Source organism: Colossoma macropomum, unplaced genomic scaffold (assembly GCF_904425465.1).
Source record: "Colossoma macropomum unplaced genomic scaffold, Colossoma_macropomum, whole genome shotgun sequence".
Lineage (NCBI taxonomy): Eukaryota > Metazoa > Chordata > Actinopteri > Characiformes > Serrasalmidae > Colossoma > Colossoma macropomum.
The window spans coordinates 48,565,258-48,583,797 of record NW_023494787.1 but is presented as its reverse complement, the minus strand read 5'-3'; the positions used below and the strand labels follow the sequence as shown (position 1 = coordinate 48,583,797).

General features: G+C 36.3%; 1 protein-coding gene across 5 annotated transcripts in view; it reads left to right on the top strand.

The window, feature by feature from the left end:
* Positions 1-18,540, top strand: part of thrb (thyroid hormone receptor beta) — a 224,827-nt gene that overhangs the window by 196,252 nt on the left and 10,035 nt on the right. For all 5 annotated transcript variants that reach the window (XM_036567673.1, XM_036567669.1, XM_036567670.1 and 2 more), the window contains 3 exons: positions 13,834-13,934; positions 14,979-15,126; positions 17,146-17,351. In XM_036567673.1, coding sequence (XP_036423566.1) covers positions 13,834-13,934; positions 14,979-15,126; positions 17,146-17,351 — 455 coding nt within the window. The remainder of the gene's footprint in view (positions 1-13,833; positions 13,935-14,978; positions 15,127-17,145; positions 17,352-18,540) is intronic.

The window sequence follows — 18,540 nt, the reverse complement described above, 5'->3', positions numbered from 1 at the left end:
ATTGAAGGAGAATGTGCTGTAGATGGTTCTATATAGAACCTTTCTGAAAAGTTTTCTATGTAGCACCAAAAAAAGGGTTCCACTATTGTTACAAGCCAAAGAACACTTTTTTGGTACTATATAGAACCCTTTTCAAAAATATTACGTTTAATGTATTGGATCAACTCATTATTGAGTCACTGACTGTGATCCATCAGCCATCCTCTCTACCTGCTTTGTTATTTACACTACATGTTCAAAAGTATCCAGACAGCCCTTCTAATGACGAATTTAGCTGCTTTGAAGTCACACAGCCAATTGACCAATAGAATCGGACTGAGCATCAGCATCGAGTAGTGGAACCACGTTCTCTGGAGTGATGGAGCTCCATCCAATACTTTTGGGATGAGTTGGAGTGATCCAGACCTGACCATCCAACATCAGTACCTGACCTCACTAATGCTCAATGAAATCCTCACAGCAATGTTCCAACATCTAGTGTAAAGCCTTTCCAGGAGAGTAGAGGCTGTTACTGCAGGAAAGGAGGACAAACTCACTATTACTACCCTTCATTTCAGAGGAAATGCTGCTGTCCACAAACTTTTGGACATGCAGTGTATCTCCTCTTCTGCTTCTGTAAGATTTCATTTGGTATCATTTTAAGAGAAAACAGACCAAAAAACAGCCCAAACAGAATAAGCTGTAATGTAAAGGTGCTTTACAGGAAAATTAAAACAAAATAATGTACTTTATTATTAATTTACTTGATTACATAATTAACTTCAGTCATGTAAAATATCATCTGTTACCATGATACTGTGATCTGTGTAGAAAACCTTCTGTGGATTTTTGCCCAGCCCTAGTTTTAATGTCAGTTTGTTTGACTGAGAGAGACTTCCCTTACAGAGGGATGATGTTGTTGTTTTTGTTTGTTGACTGAGGAGATTTCCCAGAATCCTCTTTTTAAGCCGGCTGGTGATGACTCACAGAAAATCTGATTCAGTGCCATTTGCTTGTGAGCGTGTTTAACACTGTGGAGTGACCGTTTGTAAAAGCAGGCTGAGGTCATTAAGTAGGGACATGGATTTATTTTAATGACTTTTAGACTCTTTTAGACACCTTTTAGATTTTTCATTCTCATAAATGCATTCCTTGTTTATTAGTTTTATAGTAGTTGACTGAAAAATTTATAGTAGATACTAAATAAATCATAGTAGTTAATCAATAATTTATAGTAGATACAGACAAATTTATAGTAATAAATGAAGAATTTATAGTAGGTACTGAATAAGAAATAGTAGTTAATCAATTTACTGAATAATTTAAAACAATTATAGTAGTTAGTCAATAATTTATAGTAGATACTGAATAATTTATAGTAGATGCCGAATAATTTAAAACATACTGAATACATTATAGTAGTTAATTAGTAATTTATGGTAGATACTGAATAATTTATAGTAGATACGGAATAAATCATATTAGTTAATCAATTATTTATAGTAGATACTGAAAAATGTATAGTAATAAATGAACAATTTATAGTAGATACTGAATAAGTAATAGTAGTTAATCAATTTATAGTAGATACTGAATAATTTATAGTAGTTAATGAAGAATTTATAGTAGCTACTGAGTATTTTATAGTAATGAAGACTTTATAGTAGATGCTGAATAAATTATACTAGTTGATCAATAATTTATAGTAGATACTGAATAATCTGTAGTGGATACTGAATAATTTATAGTAGTTAATGAAAACATTATAGTAGTTAATCAATAATTTATAGTAGATACTGAATAATTTATAGTAGAACTTGAGTAATTTATAGTAGATACTGAGTAATGTATAATAGATACTCAATAATTTATAGTAGATACTGAATAGTTTATAGAAGATACTGAATAGTTTATAGTAGATACTGAATAATGTATAATAGATACTGAATAGTTTATAGTAGGTACTCAGTAATGTATAATAGATACTGAATAGTTTATAGAAGATACTGAATAGTTTATAGTAGATACTGAATAATGTATAATAGATACTGAATAGTTTATAGTAGGTACTCAGTAATGTATAATAGATACTGAATAGTTTATAGAAGATACTGAATAGTTTATAGTAGTAGTAATGAATCATTTTTGGTAGTTAATAATCAGTGTAAAATGTCTTCATCCAGAACTCACCCAGAGATTATTGTGTGATAATCTGAAGTTTTAGGAACCCAGTAAAGTCTTGCTAAATTATAGTAGTTAATCAATAATTTATAGTAGATACTGAATAATTTATAGTAGATACTGAGTAATGTATAAAAGATACTGAATAGTTTATAGTAGATACTGAATAGTTTATAGTAGATACTGAGTAATGTATAATAGATACTGAATAATTTATAATAGATACTGAATAGTTTATAGAAGATACTGAGTAATGTATAATAGATACTGAATAGTTTATAGTAGATACTGAATAGTTTATAGTAGATACTGAATAGTTTATAGTAGATACTGAGTAATGTATAATAGATACTGAATAGTTTATAGTAGATACTGAATAGTTTATAGTAGATACTGAGTAATGTATAATAGATACTGAGTAATGTATAGTAGATACTGAATAGTTTATAGAAGATACTGAGTAATGTATAATAGATACTGAATAGTTTATAGTAGATACTGAATAGTTTATAGTAGATACTGAATAGTTTATAGTAGATACTGAGTAATGTATAATAGATACTGAATAGTTTATAGTAGATACTGAATAGTTTATAGTAGATACTGAGTAATGTATAATAGATACTGAATAATTTATAATAGATACTGAATAGTTTATAGTAGATACTGAGTAATGTATAATAGATACTGAATAGTTTATAGTAGATACTGAATAGTTTATAGTAGATACTGAATAGTTTATAGTAGATACTGAGTAATGTATAATAGATACTGAGTAATGTATAGTAGATACTGAATAGTTTATAGTAGTAATACAGTAGTAGTAATGAATCATTTTTGTTAGTTAATAATCAGTGCCTTCACTGATGCCTTCATCCAGAACTCACCCAGAGATAATCTGAAGTTTAGGAACCCAGTAAAGCCTTGTTAAAAAAAACAAAACATTACTTAATTAAAAAACAAAACTTAAAAGGAAAATAATGACCGCCAGAAAGTGCCCATCCCTGAAGCCTATGTTTTTTGGCGCGCCACCCCCAGGGGAGCAGATTATTCACTTAACCTCTGACCTCAGCCGGACCTCATTAGCGGCAACTTCCAGTCGAAACACTCCCTCTAGTCGAAACAGCCCTCTACAGACGAGAGGCGCTTTTTTAGTTAGTACATTTACCAAATCCTGTAATACAGGAGGACGTGGTGCGTATGTTACATTAGTTTGGTATTATATCCCAATGGGATTTATCAGCATGCACTGGATTACATTTATGTTTATGTCATTTAGCCAAAGCTCTGATCCCAAGTGCTTCATTGGTGAACATAATAGTAATAATAATAAATAATACTGCATAGTTACCCCCAAATTAATTCACTGCCAGACACAGGAGTCAATGCTTCTGTATTAAAGACGTTACACAATACAAAGAAATTACAGAACAGTTAATAAGTGCAACATTAGAGTTCATTAAATACATGTTTGTTTAAAAATTGCAGATCCCACTGTCACACCAGTTATCATTTTGTTTGCCCTTTTGTTTTGTTTGGATTATGTGTCAATTACATTGGCTGCAAAAAATATATTCTGTTATATGTTCTAGTGAAATTATCCTAAATTTAGTCAATATATATATGTTTTTCATGATGGGATTAAAAAAAATACAATTTATAAAGGACTGTATTTTGTGAAATTGTTTTATTTTGCTGGCAGATAATTTAGATTCTGTTAAACATTATTTTGGAATAAGGTCTGTAAAGCAACCTATATAAATTAAACATGTTGTTATTTTTATTATTAATATTATTATTATTATTACAAAGCAAAATTATCTGCGCCAACATAAAATTACTTAAATGTTTAGAAATAGGCTACGTAATCATAATGTGTTCATACAACAATCTTATAATGTGAAATATTAGATCTCACTGCTGTCGGAACAAAACCTCGTATCTCCATTTTTGTCGTTTTTCAGTTTTTGACATAATTTTTAAATTCCTGTTGGTCTTTAAATTGTGTGTAAATTTCATTATGAATGGACCAAAAGAAACCGTTCAAAATGGCCTGGAAAAACATCTGGTTCCATTGACTTACATTAAAAGTAAAGTATGTTTTTTCCTTCTCCTGTAAAGTTACCATTTTGGACAAACGAGGTTTTGTTCCAACAGCAGTGATAAATTAACTACAGCTAAGATAATTGCAGTGTATAAAAAGGTGGCTTGAACACGGTCAGATGTTTTTGCATTTGGCTTTGTTATGCAGTATTTGACATCTGCCACTGCTGATTAACAATGACACATTAACCGTCCAAACAAGATAATGCATTTCCAAGAAGTCTGTCCGGATATAGTGATCCTTAACCGAGACTTGGCTGTTTTGTTCAGAGCACAAAAACTTAAGACTGCCTGGACTTAGCTGGACAGTCTGAGGCTGGAAAAGACAGCCGGTTAAGACGGGACTTAGCGGGGCGGTTCAGGGCATTTCATCTCGTCATATCTTTTCAAACGTTTAAGCAGATTATAACCGTTCAGGATCTAAACGAGTGTGCGGTTCTTGTCCGTGTTGTGACAGAAGACTGCTTATCCCAGTGCCCGTTCCTCTATGACGTTCTGAGATTACCGCCAAAATTAATAATCCTATTGATCAGGACCTCCTGCCACTAAAGAGGGGATCAATAAGGGAGGCTTGTTAGTGGCGGGGTTCCGTCCCCCGCGTATTGATACGTAATTGACTATTAAGGTGGAAGTGTCGCTGGCTGCCTATGTGTGGAGCAGCACCTGCACTAAAGAGTCTAATCTGACAGTAATTATTGGTAGGTGGGGTGTTGGAGTCCTGCGGGGACGGGACGGATGTTTTGTTTGCTTTCCCTCAGCTCACCCTGAGGCCTTCAAGGGGAAGGTGGCCCAAGCAGCGTGTCCTTTTCAGGTAACACCATGTCTCTGGGGACATCTGGCTCAGGAAGCCATGTCAAGCCAGGCCCTATCCCCAGTGCAGCGAGGGCCTGCTATCTGAAAATTGTACATGACCAGCTTTGAACCCCTGAGACCTTACGTGATCGATCAGGGAGGGAATAAATGGGTGCAAAAGCCCGCTTGTAGGTCCACTATCCCCAGGAGCTGCCGAACTGAGCACACAGCTCCCGTATTGACTGCAGTCGCACACGGCTGGACTACAGGGACACATGTAGTGCTTTCGGGAAAGGGAAGTTGTGGAAATATTCAATTAGGCTTCGCTTGACCTTTGCGGTCTTTTTTGAGCTCGATCAATAGACGAAAGGAAGGCAATCTCCTCTTGGCTTGGACGTGATGGACAGAACTTTAGAGTGGTCCTAGACAGCCTTGAGTAGGTAGTTGAACATCTACGGTAGCCTGCAGGACTCTGCGTTCTGCCTGAAGGTAAGCAGAATATTTTAATGGATAACTATGACGACGTAGTTGCCAGTTTCTGTATTAAACGTTATTAGAGAAGACAGCACTGACTCTACTACTTAATTAGCTAATTGGCGTTTTGAATGACTGGGGATGGTCAGCCCTGAATTAGAATAATGGTCTTAAGCGCTGAGATGTCCAAGCTTGTGAGAAGGTCAGTTGAGTAGCCAAGGCAGTGTCCAGCTCCTAATCCATGCAGCCTGTAGCTAATAGAGTTATGACAGCTGGTGCAACTGGCCTGTTTACTGCCTCAAAGAGATGCTGCTGAAAGCTGAGACTCATAACGAATATAGTTTTGCCTTTTTTCTATGTTCATTTAGTTTTGCTTGATTTCAAACAGCTCCATCTTCAGTGTTTTAGCTTTTTTTATCGAACACGAGGAAGAATTTCTCCTTGAATCTCTGAGGGAGAATAAAAACGAGTGTCCATTGTTTGTTGCGATAATCGCGTGTCTGAAGTTGTTTGTCTGTTGAAGTGCTTTGCAAAATACCCTGAAAGATTAAACCTACGTTTGAGGACATCACCTCATGAAAAAGTTAAACTGGCATCAGCTTCTGGTCGCGAGCAGATTTGCCTCAGAGGCCCCTGCTATAAGCAGCTGGTACATGCTGATCGCTTTAGTGTCTTATATGTGGCTGTCTGGACCCAGCAGCACAGTTTCGGTCATGTTCAAAGCTAATATGTTGTTATTGTTGTGGTTGTTGCAGTTGTGAGTGGTAGAACAGGTTTGGTCCAGTTAAACCTTTAGAAATAAAGGTTCTGTTCAGGTACATTTTTCATTCATCGAGGTACAAACAGTGTAAATGTTCCCTCAAAGGTACAACAGTGGTTTTAAGGTCTGATTGTGAACCTTAAATAAGTTTTTCCAGGTGAAAAGTTTGTATTTGTACCTTTTCATAACCGAATGTTTTAAAACAGAACAGTAAAATAAAGTCCTGGAGACGAGACGGGGTGTGTGGAGTCAGTACAGCTTAGAACATATCATTTCAGTGCATTATGGTTCAGTTATGTTCCCTGACTAAAGGTACTGAGATGGACCCTTGAGGGTCCCACCCCAGTGACAAGAGGGGCAAGAGGTGACCTTTTTTACGAGAGACTACTTTGTTTTATCAGCCTGTATTTCTGGAGGCCCTTTTTTTATCCCGTATTTATTACAGAGGTGGGTGATAGAAAAATAGTATGTCACGTTACCTTTCACAGTATTTTTACACTCAAGCACTGTTTTATACAATCAAAAACTATGAATACATCATTTTTATTAAGCATTTTACATACTGCTCTGCAGTAAATCCAATTAAACAGGACTAATTATGCTCTCTCTTTAAGTGTTCTTCAAAAGTGCACGTTATTTATGGTGAGAAAAATGATCACAATGACGATAAAATATCATATTGCTCAGCCCAATTTACTATATATTCATATATATTTTGAATATACTTCTTATTAGATTCTGTTCAATGATAAACATCTACATATAACAACAATGTAATGTCAGATTGGGTTTTTCATTGGGATTTTTTCAGTATTGTGAAAGACAGGAATACAAATATATGAGAAATATAAATTCTATTAAGTCTATTTAGATACACTGAGTGTACACAAATGTACTGAATTGAGAGTGGATGTGCATTTTAGCTGTAAGTAGATGTTGCTCTCGCACAAATTGAAGTTCCCTTTAATGTTACAGTAACAATGTAAACATGGTGTGAATTTATACAGTCTTGGTCAAATGACATGCTTTGTTGATGTTGTGTTAAAAATAAGTGCACATACCCTACCTCACTTTAGTGCACAGTTATTGTTTATTCGCTGAATTCAACGTAATAAAAAAATAAAATTAAACATAAAAAATGGGCTGTGAAAAAGTTATGATACATTTAAGAAATTGTGTTTTCCAATATGTTATATTATAAATTTATATATAAATTGTGCACTAAAATTTGCAGAAAATGTCATATGTAAGTGTGTTTTCTGTAGAGAGAGTCACTTAGAAAATCAACAGCAACACGGAATTTGATCGAGGGTTTATATACAGTAGTGTGCATTATTTAAAATCTATCTCAGCAGGAATTACTGTAAAAAATTATTTACTTGTAAAAAATGATATATTATTAGAATAGATGCATCAATATAGCAAAACATAACAAGAATGAGTGGATGTGTTTGCTTATTTTCACTCAAATCAACAAAAGCATGTCATGGAACCAAAGATATTCAAACCCCTGTACTGTATGTTTGAGAATCTGTTTCTGTCATTTTATTTAATTAATTAAATACAATTTAAACTTCACTAATGAATGCAGCAAATGATCACATGCATGCTTATATTAGTTACCTTTTCCCTGGACCATCTGAAAACACTGACTGAATTATAAAAAAGCATGTCCTTTTTTTTTTTATTGGAATGAATTGATTAAAAATAAGGCCGATCCTCATCCGTGCAACCAAATGAACGTCGGTACTACATCAGAGTAAAGCCTAGAGGCGGCTTAACATACGCTGTAGCATGTCACAAGTGTCCACTCTGGATAATCCAGAATAACATCAATATGGTTTAGTGCAGATTAGCATCACATGAGGTCATGGAGCGCTTCGTATTGGAAATCAATACCTTTCCGGGTAATGATGCGCCCGGTCGCTTGATCCGGCGACTTTGGCTTTTGGGGATTTTGACACTAATCCTATCATCTCAACCAAGATTTTGTCAGTTACAGATATTAATACTGATAATAAAACTCTCTTATCCACTTATAACGGCGTATTGTCTTATTATAAAGTAGCGTGGGCTAGCTGGGCTAGCGTGCGCTGAAGTGTTGAGTCGCTGGGTTTCACTGTGGCGGCGGGTTACGGTGAAGATGGCTGGTGAGGAACGTCTCTAATCTGAGGGAGCATCACCCCTGTCTGCCGCACTTCCAGGATTTGTCCAGAGTCAGATTAGAAGAGCGCGTAGTCATAAATCTTCCTTCCAATTTGGCAGGGCGAGGGGCAGGTGGGGCGGGCGCGCCTTCCTCCATATATAAGGCCCGATGTCCTCTGGGCACCTTTCACGCCATTCGCTTCATGGCTGCTCAGCTTTTTGTTGACACAGCGTAAGCGTCTTAATCGTTCGGAGGCACCAATGACCGTAGTAGTGCTGATTTCTTTACCGTAGCTTGATGTTGCGATTTCTTTTTTGGTGCTAACTAGTGCTGCTGCTGTTGTGCCTTGATAGACTGTAGTAATGAATTACTGTATGTCAGACATGTACGAGCTGCCCCACGGTGCTAACGGGGGCTACACGGTGCCGGGTGGAGGCGAATACTGTATGTACGGCGGCGAGGGCCCTGCTTTCGGCCACTGCGAGCCTCAGCCGCTTCACCACCACCCTCCCTGCATGGAGCAGGCCTGGCCTAACAGCCAGCCCTACCCGTGCGCCTACCCGGGGAGCAACCCGGTGTTCAAGAGCGAGTTCTGCAGCATGGAGGTCCCGCTCAGCCACTACCACCAGCCCGACTACTTCTCCGACAGCAGGCCAGACTTCGCTCAGATGCAGTGGATACAAGCGCCGCATAAGAAAGGTACAGGGAGGGCGCACTGGTGGACGGAGGCAGGATGTAATAGAGGGTGTTCCAGGTTGTTGTTAACTAAAGAGAGCCCTCGGTTAAACCCCTTAAGCTCCGCTGACCTGTCGGGGGGGTAATTTCTTATAGCTTCTTGTAATTATATAAATATTTTATAACTTTTTTATGCTTATTCATGGTCTACTGTATACTATACATAACAGAGGGTGTTCCAGTTTGTTAACAAAATAGGGCCCTCGGTTAAACCCCTTAAGCTCCGTTGACACTGTAGCATGAATCATCGTGCTAAATAACCAGCATCTCTTACTTTCAGTGTAGCACTTTATTTGATTTCATGTTATTTGAACAGGTGATTCATTTTTCATAACAATTTAAGATTCAGTTTGGTCCATTCGAGAGCAAATAATGTTATATATATTGCAGCTTTAGCATGTAAAATGTACTGGTAGTGTTCTTAATTGATTAATAACAACTTAAATGAATGGTTAATGTGGTCTGGTTGACTCTTGTCGTCCATTTCCGCCTCTTCTTTTGGTTTTGGGGCTGGACTTGTGGCCGAAGATTGTTAAAAGTCGACTGTTTGATTAACATTTTTGTTCCGTCTTCATAAAAACCAGATATATGCAAGTGATTGTGTTGTATTCGTTTGTGATTGAGCTGCTCTGCTAATCACAAATTGTGCACTGGGTCAGTGGCTCTGCGGTGGATTAGCCCAGTTTTTGGTCCGTGCTCTCTTAATAGTGTCACACTGTAAAAGTAGCAGAGATAATCTCCTTCACATGATGATATAATAGATGTTAAGAGCCTTAAAGTGTTTATGAATTTGACTTAATGTATGTCTTCAATACAGGCTTTGTGTGTTGTGTAATGGTTCAAAGTCACCTACAGTTGTGTGCTTAGCAGCGAAAGGACAAGAATAGAAGAATCCTTTTCAAGCCCTTTAATTATAGACCTTTTTAGATCAGATAGGAATGTCCTGACTTTAATTAATTGATGTATAATTAGCTCATTAGTTGACCTCCTGCTGTGTTCTTTTTTGGTGCAGTTTATAAAAATAGATTAATTCACTGTAGATGCTCAACTTTTACATTCAGCTAAACATCTCTCACAAATTCTTCACTGTACCGCTCTGACCCTAATCCTGGTTCTGATCCTAATCACTGTAACCTTAACTTATGAGCCATAGCTATAACAATAAAGTGTGAAATGCGTTGATGAGCAGATCAGCACTGAGCTTCATGTAATTACTGACTACACTGTTAGTAATAAAGGTTCTGTTTAGGTACATTTTTCATTCATCAAGCTACAAACAGTGTAAATGTTCCCTCAAAGGTACAACAGTGGTTTTAAGGTCTGATTGTGAACCTTAAATCAGTTTTTCCAGGTGAAAAGTTCGTATTTGTACCTTTTCATAACCGAATGTTTTAAAACAGAACGGTAAAATAAAAGCCTGGAGACGAGACGGGGTGTGTGGAGTCAGTACAGCTTAGAACATATCATTTCAGTGGATTATGGTTCAGTTATGTTCCCTGACTAAAGGTACTGAGATGGACCCCTCAGGGTCCCACCCCAGTGACAAGAGGGGCACTGCCCCAGTGACAGTTCAGTACCTTTATTTCTGAGAGTGTATAACTGAACTGTATTGGGTGTGAACTGTATCTACAGTTGTATGCAAAGGTTTGGTCAAATTCCATGTTTTGTTGACTTTCTAAGTGTAAATAAGTGAAAACATCCTCTGCTGAGACTCACGTCTGCATGTTTTAATGCACCGTTACTGCTTATTTGCTGAATTTAACATAAAGGGGGAATGAAGAGTAAAGTGTGGCCTATGGAAACGTTAACATTTTTTCCAGTGTGTTAAACTCGGCAAGTAACTAGACATTGTGCACTAAAATTAGCAGAAAATGTCGCATTGTCGCTGTCCAAAGACAAATACGTATCTCCATTTTTTCCCTTTTTTATTTTTCTACATAATTTGAGCAGCTGTTCTTTAGATTGTGTGAAAATTTCATGATGAATGGACCTATAGAAATGCTCCAAAAATAGCATTCCTATTAAAATCTCTTTACACTAACTTACATTACAAGTAAATGTTTTTGCTCTCTCCTGTAAAGCTGCCGTTTTGGAGATTGGAGAGTTGTTTTTCTGTGGACAGTGATGATATTTAAGTGTGTTCTCTGTACACTTTCAGAAATAAAGGTAGTAAACTGTCACTGGGGCAGCCCCCCTCTTGTCACTGGGGTGGTTCCCTCAAGGGTCCATCTCAGTTCCTTTAGTCAGGGAACATAACTGAACCATAAGCCACTGAAATGATATGTTCTAAGCTGTACTGACTCCACACACCCCGTCTCGCCTCCAGGCTTTTATTTTACTGTTCTGTTTTAAAACATTCGGTTATGAAAAGGTACAAATACGAACTTTTCACCTGGAAAAACTTATTTAAGGTTCACAATCAGACCTTAAAACCACTGTTGTACCTTTGAGGGAACATTTACAATGTTTGTACTTTGATGAACAAAAATGTACCTGAACAGAACCTTTATTTTAACAGTGTAGAGGGTGTTTTATCTTATTTTCACTTAGAAAATCAACAGCAATATGGAATTTGGGGTTTATATACAGTAGTGTGCATTATTTAAACCATGTATCTGAGCAGTAATTATGATTCATTTGTTAAAAAGTCACATATCAGTAGAGGAGATGCATCAATACAGCAAATAAAAACAAGAATTTCATATTTTGAATAAAGCATTTCTCCTAGATGCTTCCAGTCATTGCATAGATTTGTGAATTCCATCTGCAGCACACCTGATTTAAAAGTATTGATTAGTGTACCCAAGTATTGGATGATGACTGCAACTAATACTGGCCTTCCTTGCATAACAAGAGGTCTGGAAATGGTTAAACTGAATACATTTACATGCATAAAATCACTGCTTACTTATTAATATTATTATATTTGTTCTAATATTAGCATTAAGCACTTATTAACCAGCTTTTCAAATGGAACAGAGCTCAGGGTGCTACAATGCTGTAAATATGTAGACGTGCCTGTTGGTTCTAGTGTGTATTGATCTTCTGGGGTTTGCTTGGTTATTGTAGAGCGTATTGATTGGCAGGCACGGCTGTCGGGGCGCAGACAGAGGAACAGAAGGCCCAGGCTTGCGGGGGTAATGGCCTGTCTCTGACCTCCTGCACTCTTATTGATCACAAACAGTATCGATCCTGGTTCTGGACGCTCCTCAAGACCAGTTGCAGCGTGAGCTCCTGGGATTTAGCTTAGTTCACTGTTGCGCTGTTTGACTGAGCTGCCCTTCGTGTGCGAGTAGGCCGAGCGTCCAGATGAGACTCAGTCCTCTTGTATTGTGTGTTCCTAATAATATTGACTTATTGACCCACTTTTCTGACTTTTTCTCTCTTTTTTCTGTGTGTTCTTCTGTTCTGGGGTGAACAGCACCGCTTTTGTTTATTTTTATTAAAAGCATGTTTCCAAACAGGCCACAGTTAAAGTGAAATGCTCCAGTTATGAAACGACTGGAATGTGTTTATTGTTTTACATGGATTTACTACATCATCGATTCTTCCAGCTTTGCCCCAGTTTCTCTTCTAACAGCTGCACCTCTGCAGTTTACTCACCACTATCATATCAAACCCTCACTACTATATATATTTTTAGTATATATATAAATATATAGTTTGAAGTGTCTTTGACGTGTTCTTTGACGTGTGTGAACATGATGACTGCATGGATAGAAATGGTGCAGAATTACTTGAAATAAAATGTAGTTACATTAACAGTGACATTTAAAAATGTTACTAAGATTACTTATTTTATATAGAATAACATTTTATACAGTGCAGATTAAAAACTCTAAACCAGGTATTTTGGCAACAACAATAAGTTATTCAATAATTAATAAACAATAAATCATGTAATGTAATTATCTGTTTACAGGAATGTCTGCCTTAAGATTTGTCTCTTTTTTATTATTTTTTTTTATTATTTAATATTATTTCGCATCATGCAGTCATATATTTATTTTTTTAATTTTTTGCTTCCTATTAATAACATACACATTTTTATAGCTTCTTGTAATTTTATGAACTTGTATAACTTGTATAACATTTTTAAGAACATTGATTCTATACTATTTAGCGTCATGCAGTCATTTATTTATTTATTTGTTTATTTATTTTATTTGTATATTTTTATTTTTATAGCTTATTAATTATATAAACATTCTTATAGCTTCTTGTAATTATTTCAAATATTTTAACTTTTATATATTTATACATAGTGTATTAATACATTGTATACTGTATACTTTACATAACACACTACTTATGTATTTTATAAACCATTGAATCTACAGTGTAAAAAGTGATTCAGTGTTTTAACTTTAAAAAGTCGTAAGAAAAGTAACCTGGTTGACTTAAAAGTTCATAAAAAAAACTTAAAAAATAATTTGTCAGCAAAATGTTAAGGCGACCAGGTTTTTAACCTTCTTAAGTTAAAATATTGAATAATTTTTCACAGTGTACCTTTTGAACAGTAGTGTGTATTAAAATAAGGAGCGTTTTTGTTTCTTCTCCTGTAAAGTCAGGAGGTGTGAGGTATTGTGAGGACAGCGTTGTGTCTACAGTACAGACATTATTCCCATTGGAAACGTTTGTAATGTATGTTCTATATTTTCAGGGTACATACCAAGTTACCTAGACAAGGACGAGCTTTGTGTAGTGTGTGGGGACAAAGCGACGGGATACCATTACCGCTGCATCACCTGTGAGGGCTGCAAGGTGAGCCCTGAGTCTCTGCTCTGAACACAAACACTGCACAGCAGAGAAAACTGATTAAAACGGTTTATCTCGACAGTGAGTGTGTTTACCAGTGTATATACAACATAAAACAAATATAAACATAACTTCAGTGAACAGTGACAGAAATGTAGGGTAGGAGAACACAGGTCTGGTTCTTGATTTCGTGCTGCACTATAGATTATGGTTATATATTTATAAATTAATTATAATTTTGATGTCTCTTTTTCCAGGTCATGGAAGTGATAACAGTATCACATTAGGGCTGATATGATTTTATATAGGCTAATCCCAACAAGCGTCAGCTAAAGTAGCAAATGCTGCGGGGAAATGACATCAAAATGGACAAAAGCGACACTTCATACATCTACATAGAGGCTTTATAACACCTGCATAAGCACTGGATAACATATTTTAAAGCCATGCTGGAATATTTATGAACAGTTTATACCAGTAATCACAGGATGACATGAAATGTTTTAGAAAGTAAATGACATTGTATTGACATAAGTGGGCCTTAAACTGAAGTAATGGGCATATTCGTGCCATTTATAACACTGTTATGAAGCATTATTCACAAGTAATGGAACCTAAAAGGCGGAGGCCTAGTTAAGAGCACAATATATGAGTTCTGGACATTTCTACAAAAGTGTAGCTTCTATTAAAGAGACCTGAAAGGCTGCAGAAATCTTTCATAGACCTGATACGTGTTCTTATCAAGTCTTCAGAACCTCCATTGAATGACGCTTCATAACAGTGTTATAAATGTAATGTTTTCTTTACCATATACAATACAATTGTCTGTTTACTGTATAATGTCATTTAGTAAAACAGCTAATGCCATCTTGTGATTACTGACATAAGATATTTGTACAGAGTTCATAAAATATTGCTTTATAAATACCTTATTGAATGCTTACGAATGTGTTATGAAGTTATTGTGTCGGTAGCTTTCAGATAAGGTGTCACCTTCCTATGCCTGCACTTCATTTTTCATCTTCCCTTTCTGTCCTTTATTTTCCGAAGGGTTTCTTCCGGCGCACGATCCAGAAGAACCTGAACCCGACGTACGCGTGTAAGTACGAGGGGAAATGCATCATCGACAAAGTCACTCGGAACCAGTGTCAGGAATGCCGCTTCAAGAAGTGCATTGCCGTTGGCATGGCGACCGACTGTGAGTGTTTGCTTTTGTTATGATGTAGTGATAAATTAGGATGATGTTAGTGTAAAACAGCACTGTGACATACTTTCCCGTACTTCTGTGATACAGTCATGCCTGCACATGTCGCGTAGCTCCGCTGCTCAGACAGGCCAGCACACGTCACATCTGGTGATGTTCAGAGTTGGAAAGTGTGTGAATCTGGATCCATGTGGGATTCGACTGATGTTGACAGTGATTGACAGAAAGTCAGAGACACTCAACAGCTCTCATCACTCAGAGAAGCAGAGAGCGACTCCAGTGACGTCTGTGATTTAGCCTGATATTTGAGCACCACTGTGAATGATTTAGAGGGGCCAACTCTTAGCAATAATAATAATAATAATAATAATAATAATAATAATATGCCTTATTTATAGTGCCTATTTTATAAATGAGAAAAAATACATACATGGCAACAGATAAAACACAAAAGAGACTTAAAAAAGATAATAAAACCTTTAAAGAATAAAATAACAGCAAGATTTTGAAAAGAAATAGAAGTAGAACAGTGAAATGAGAAAATGAGAATTGTGTCGTATATATCACTGTTGTCGGAAGAAAATCTTATATCTCCATTTTTGTCGTTTTTCAGATTTTCACAAAATTTGAAAATACCTGTTGTTCTTTACATTGTGTGTAAATTTTATGATGAATGGACCAAAAGAAACGGCCCAAAATGACTTGGAAAAAAGTCTGGTTCCATTGACTTACATTAAACATAAAGTAGGTTTTTTCCTTCTCCTGTAAAGTTACCATTTTGGAGATACAAGGTTTTCTTCTGACAACAGTGATATTTAGATCTCTCTTATAAAAAAAGGAATGTTTTCATTTTCAGTATAAATGAAGATAGTAGGCTAGTGCAGTCATAGATATTTACAGTGTATAATATATACAAAATATTCATTTACCATTTAATTGTTCGGTTATTATTTAAGGTATTGTTTACGCTTGAAAAATATGATTCTAGGATAAGTTTAGGTAAATTTACTGATTTAATTTTAAAACAGAATAATTAATAATCTTCCTGATTTCTCTTTTTTGTACCAACCCAGTTGTCCAGTTGTGCATTTCTAACATTTCTAAGACTCTTCACTGTTCAAACATTTGGACTCACTCATCACATTAACTGATATTTTGTTTGATATTATTTTATACAGTTTAAACAGAGAAATTTTAAACCAGACATGAGAAACTATACAATAGTTTGTAGATATTTAATTCAATATTTACACCTTTTTTTACTTTTTTAAACAATAACTAGGATAAAAGTCCTAAATGATAAATAATATACTGTAATCATCTATTTTTCCTTATCTACCTCAAGATTTGATCACCACTTTTCTAATATGAGGAATTCTGGTAAATTTTATTATGCCCTCATTTTCATATCTCTCCATCATTGTGAAATCATTTAATTTAATTGCTCTGTAAATCAGTCTGAATTCATTTCAGTTGTTTTTTTTTACAGATTCCTACAAAGTGTTTGAACATTGTAGAGCACTAGAATCATTTACAGTAATTCTGTACATACATCTTTAAAGAACTGGTTATATACAGTCATGTGTAAAAGTTTCAACACCCCTGGTCAAATGACGTTTTATTGGCATCTTCCCCAGAAAGCACACTTTTAAATATGGCATTTTTCTACACATTATATTGCATAATTTTAATTTATTTGCTGATTTTAAGGTATTGGAAGAAATAAAACATAAAATGTGCCAAAACTTTTGGACAGACTGCTATTTTTTGAATTATTGTTAAAAAAAAATTATTATTATTAAATAAATTCAACAAAAAATCTATTATTATTTGAAAAAACAGCAAAACATGTAATTTGACCCGGGGTGCACCTTTGCATACAACCATATTATTAAGAACTGTGATTCCAAACCTTTTGACCTTTCCGAATTCGAGTTGTCCTCGCTTGCTTTCCACTGCCCCACCTCTGGCTCTCTCACTCAGTGCTCCGTGGCTGTCTCTCGCCCCCTCTAGTGGTGCTGGATGACAGTAAGCGGCTGGCTAAGCGGAAGCTGATAGAGGAGAACCGCGAGAGGCGGCGGCGTGAGGAGCTGCAGAAGACGGTGTGGGAGCGGCCCGAGCCCTCGCAGGAGGAGTGGGAGCTGATCCGCATCGTCACCGAGGCCCACATGGCCACCAACGCCCAGGGCAACCACTGGAAACAAAAGCGCAAATTCCTGGTGAGACGCCTCCTCCCCGAAGTCAGCGCCACGCTCTTGTTTTGCTGTTTCTTTTTTTTTATCATTTTGTTTTTTGGCTTTATTTTTTGTACCTGTTTCTTGTTTGTTTGTTTTTTTTTTCTTTTTAATTCTTCGCCACACCTTGAATCCTCCCTCCTCCAATCCCTACTTCCCAAATCCCTCTTCCCAGTCCCGTGCCCACTGTTCCACGGTTCCCTGTGTTAATATGTGGATGTTTTTTGTATCTTGTAGAGTGGGGGAGAGTTAGCTGGACGCTGGAGACTGTGTTCCACAAAGGCAGCAGCACTAACTTTAATGGAACATCTTTTACAGTTTTATCCTCCTTTCCTTTCCTCAAACTCAAACCTTTCAACCAAAACCAATCTACTAAAATGTTTTATGTGTCCTTATTTCTGTTCTGTTCTGTTCTGTTCTTTTTCTCTGTCTCTCTCTCTCTCTCTCTGTCTCTCTCTCTATCTAACTTTGTGTTTTTTCTCGTCCTCATGTTTTCAGTCTCTAACCAATTGCTTTCTCCATGTTTCTTTAAAATCTAGCCGTCCTCTGCAGATTGAATGTCTGTCTCAGGACTAACTTTGTTGTGGGTTTCCATGGCGAGATTGCTAACAAACAAAAGGCTGGTTAGAATTTGAATTGTTATAATATGATTATTACCATGAAATACTATTGAACTGACTCTAAAAAGACACTGTTTATGCTCTAGAAGTAACTAGTTTGATATGTACAGTACTGTGCAAAAGTCAGAGACCCTTCATTTATTTACTTTCAAGTCAAAACAGACATTAAGTACAAACAGAAAACGAGTATTTAACAAAAAATTACACAGAAGCTTCAGCAACTAAATATAGTATGAGATGTTTGAGTGTTGAGTATGGAGCCCCGCTGGTGACGTCCTGTTTAAATAAAAATAATGCTTGGCCACAACTTAGTAAGGTGTGGCAATGAGATCCTAATGCGTGGCCATGACTTAGTAAGGCATGATCTCGTTTCCACCCCTTACTAAGTCGTGGCCACGGCTTAATTATTTTGTTCCCCTGCCCTACTTAGTTGAGGCCTCGCATTATTTTTATTTATACAGGACGTCACCAGCGGGGCTCCTTAGTTCGATGTGTCCCTCTTTACCTTTATTACAGCTTCCATTCTTTTCAGGAGACTCACTTTCAGTTCCTCA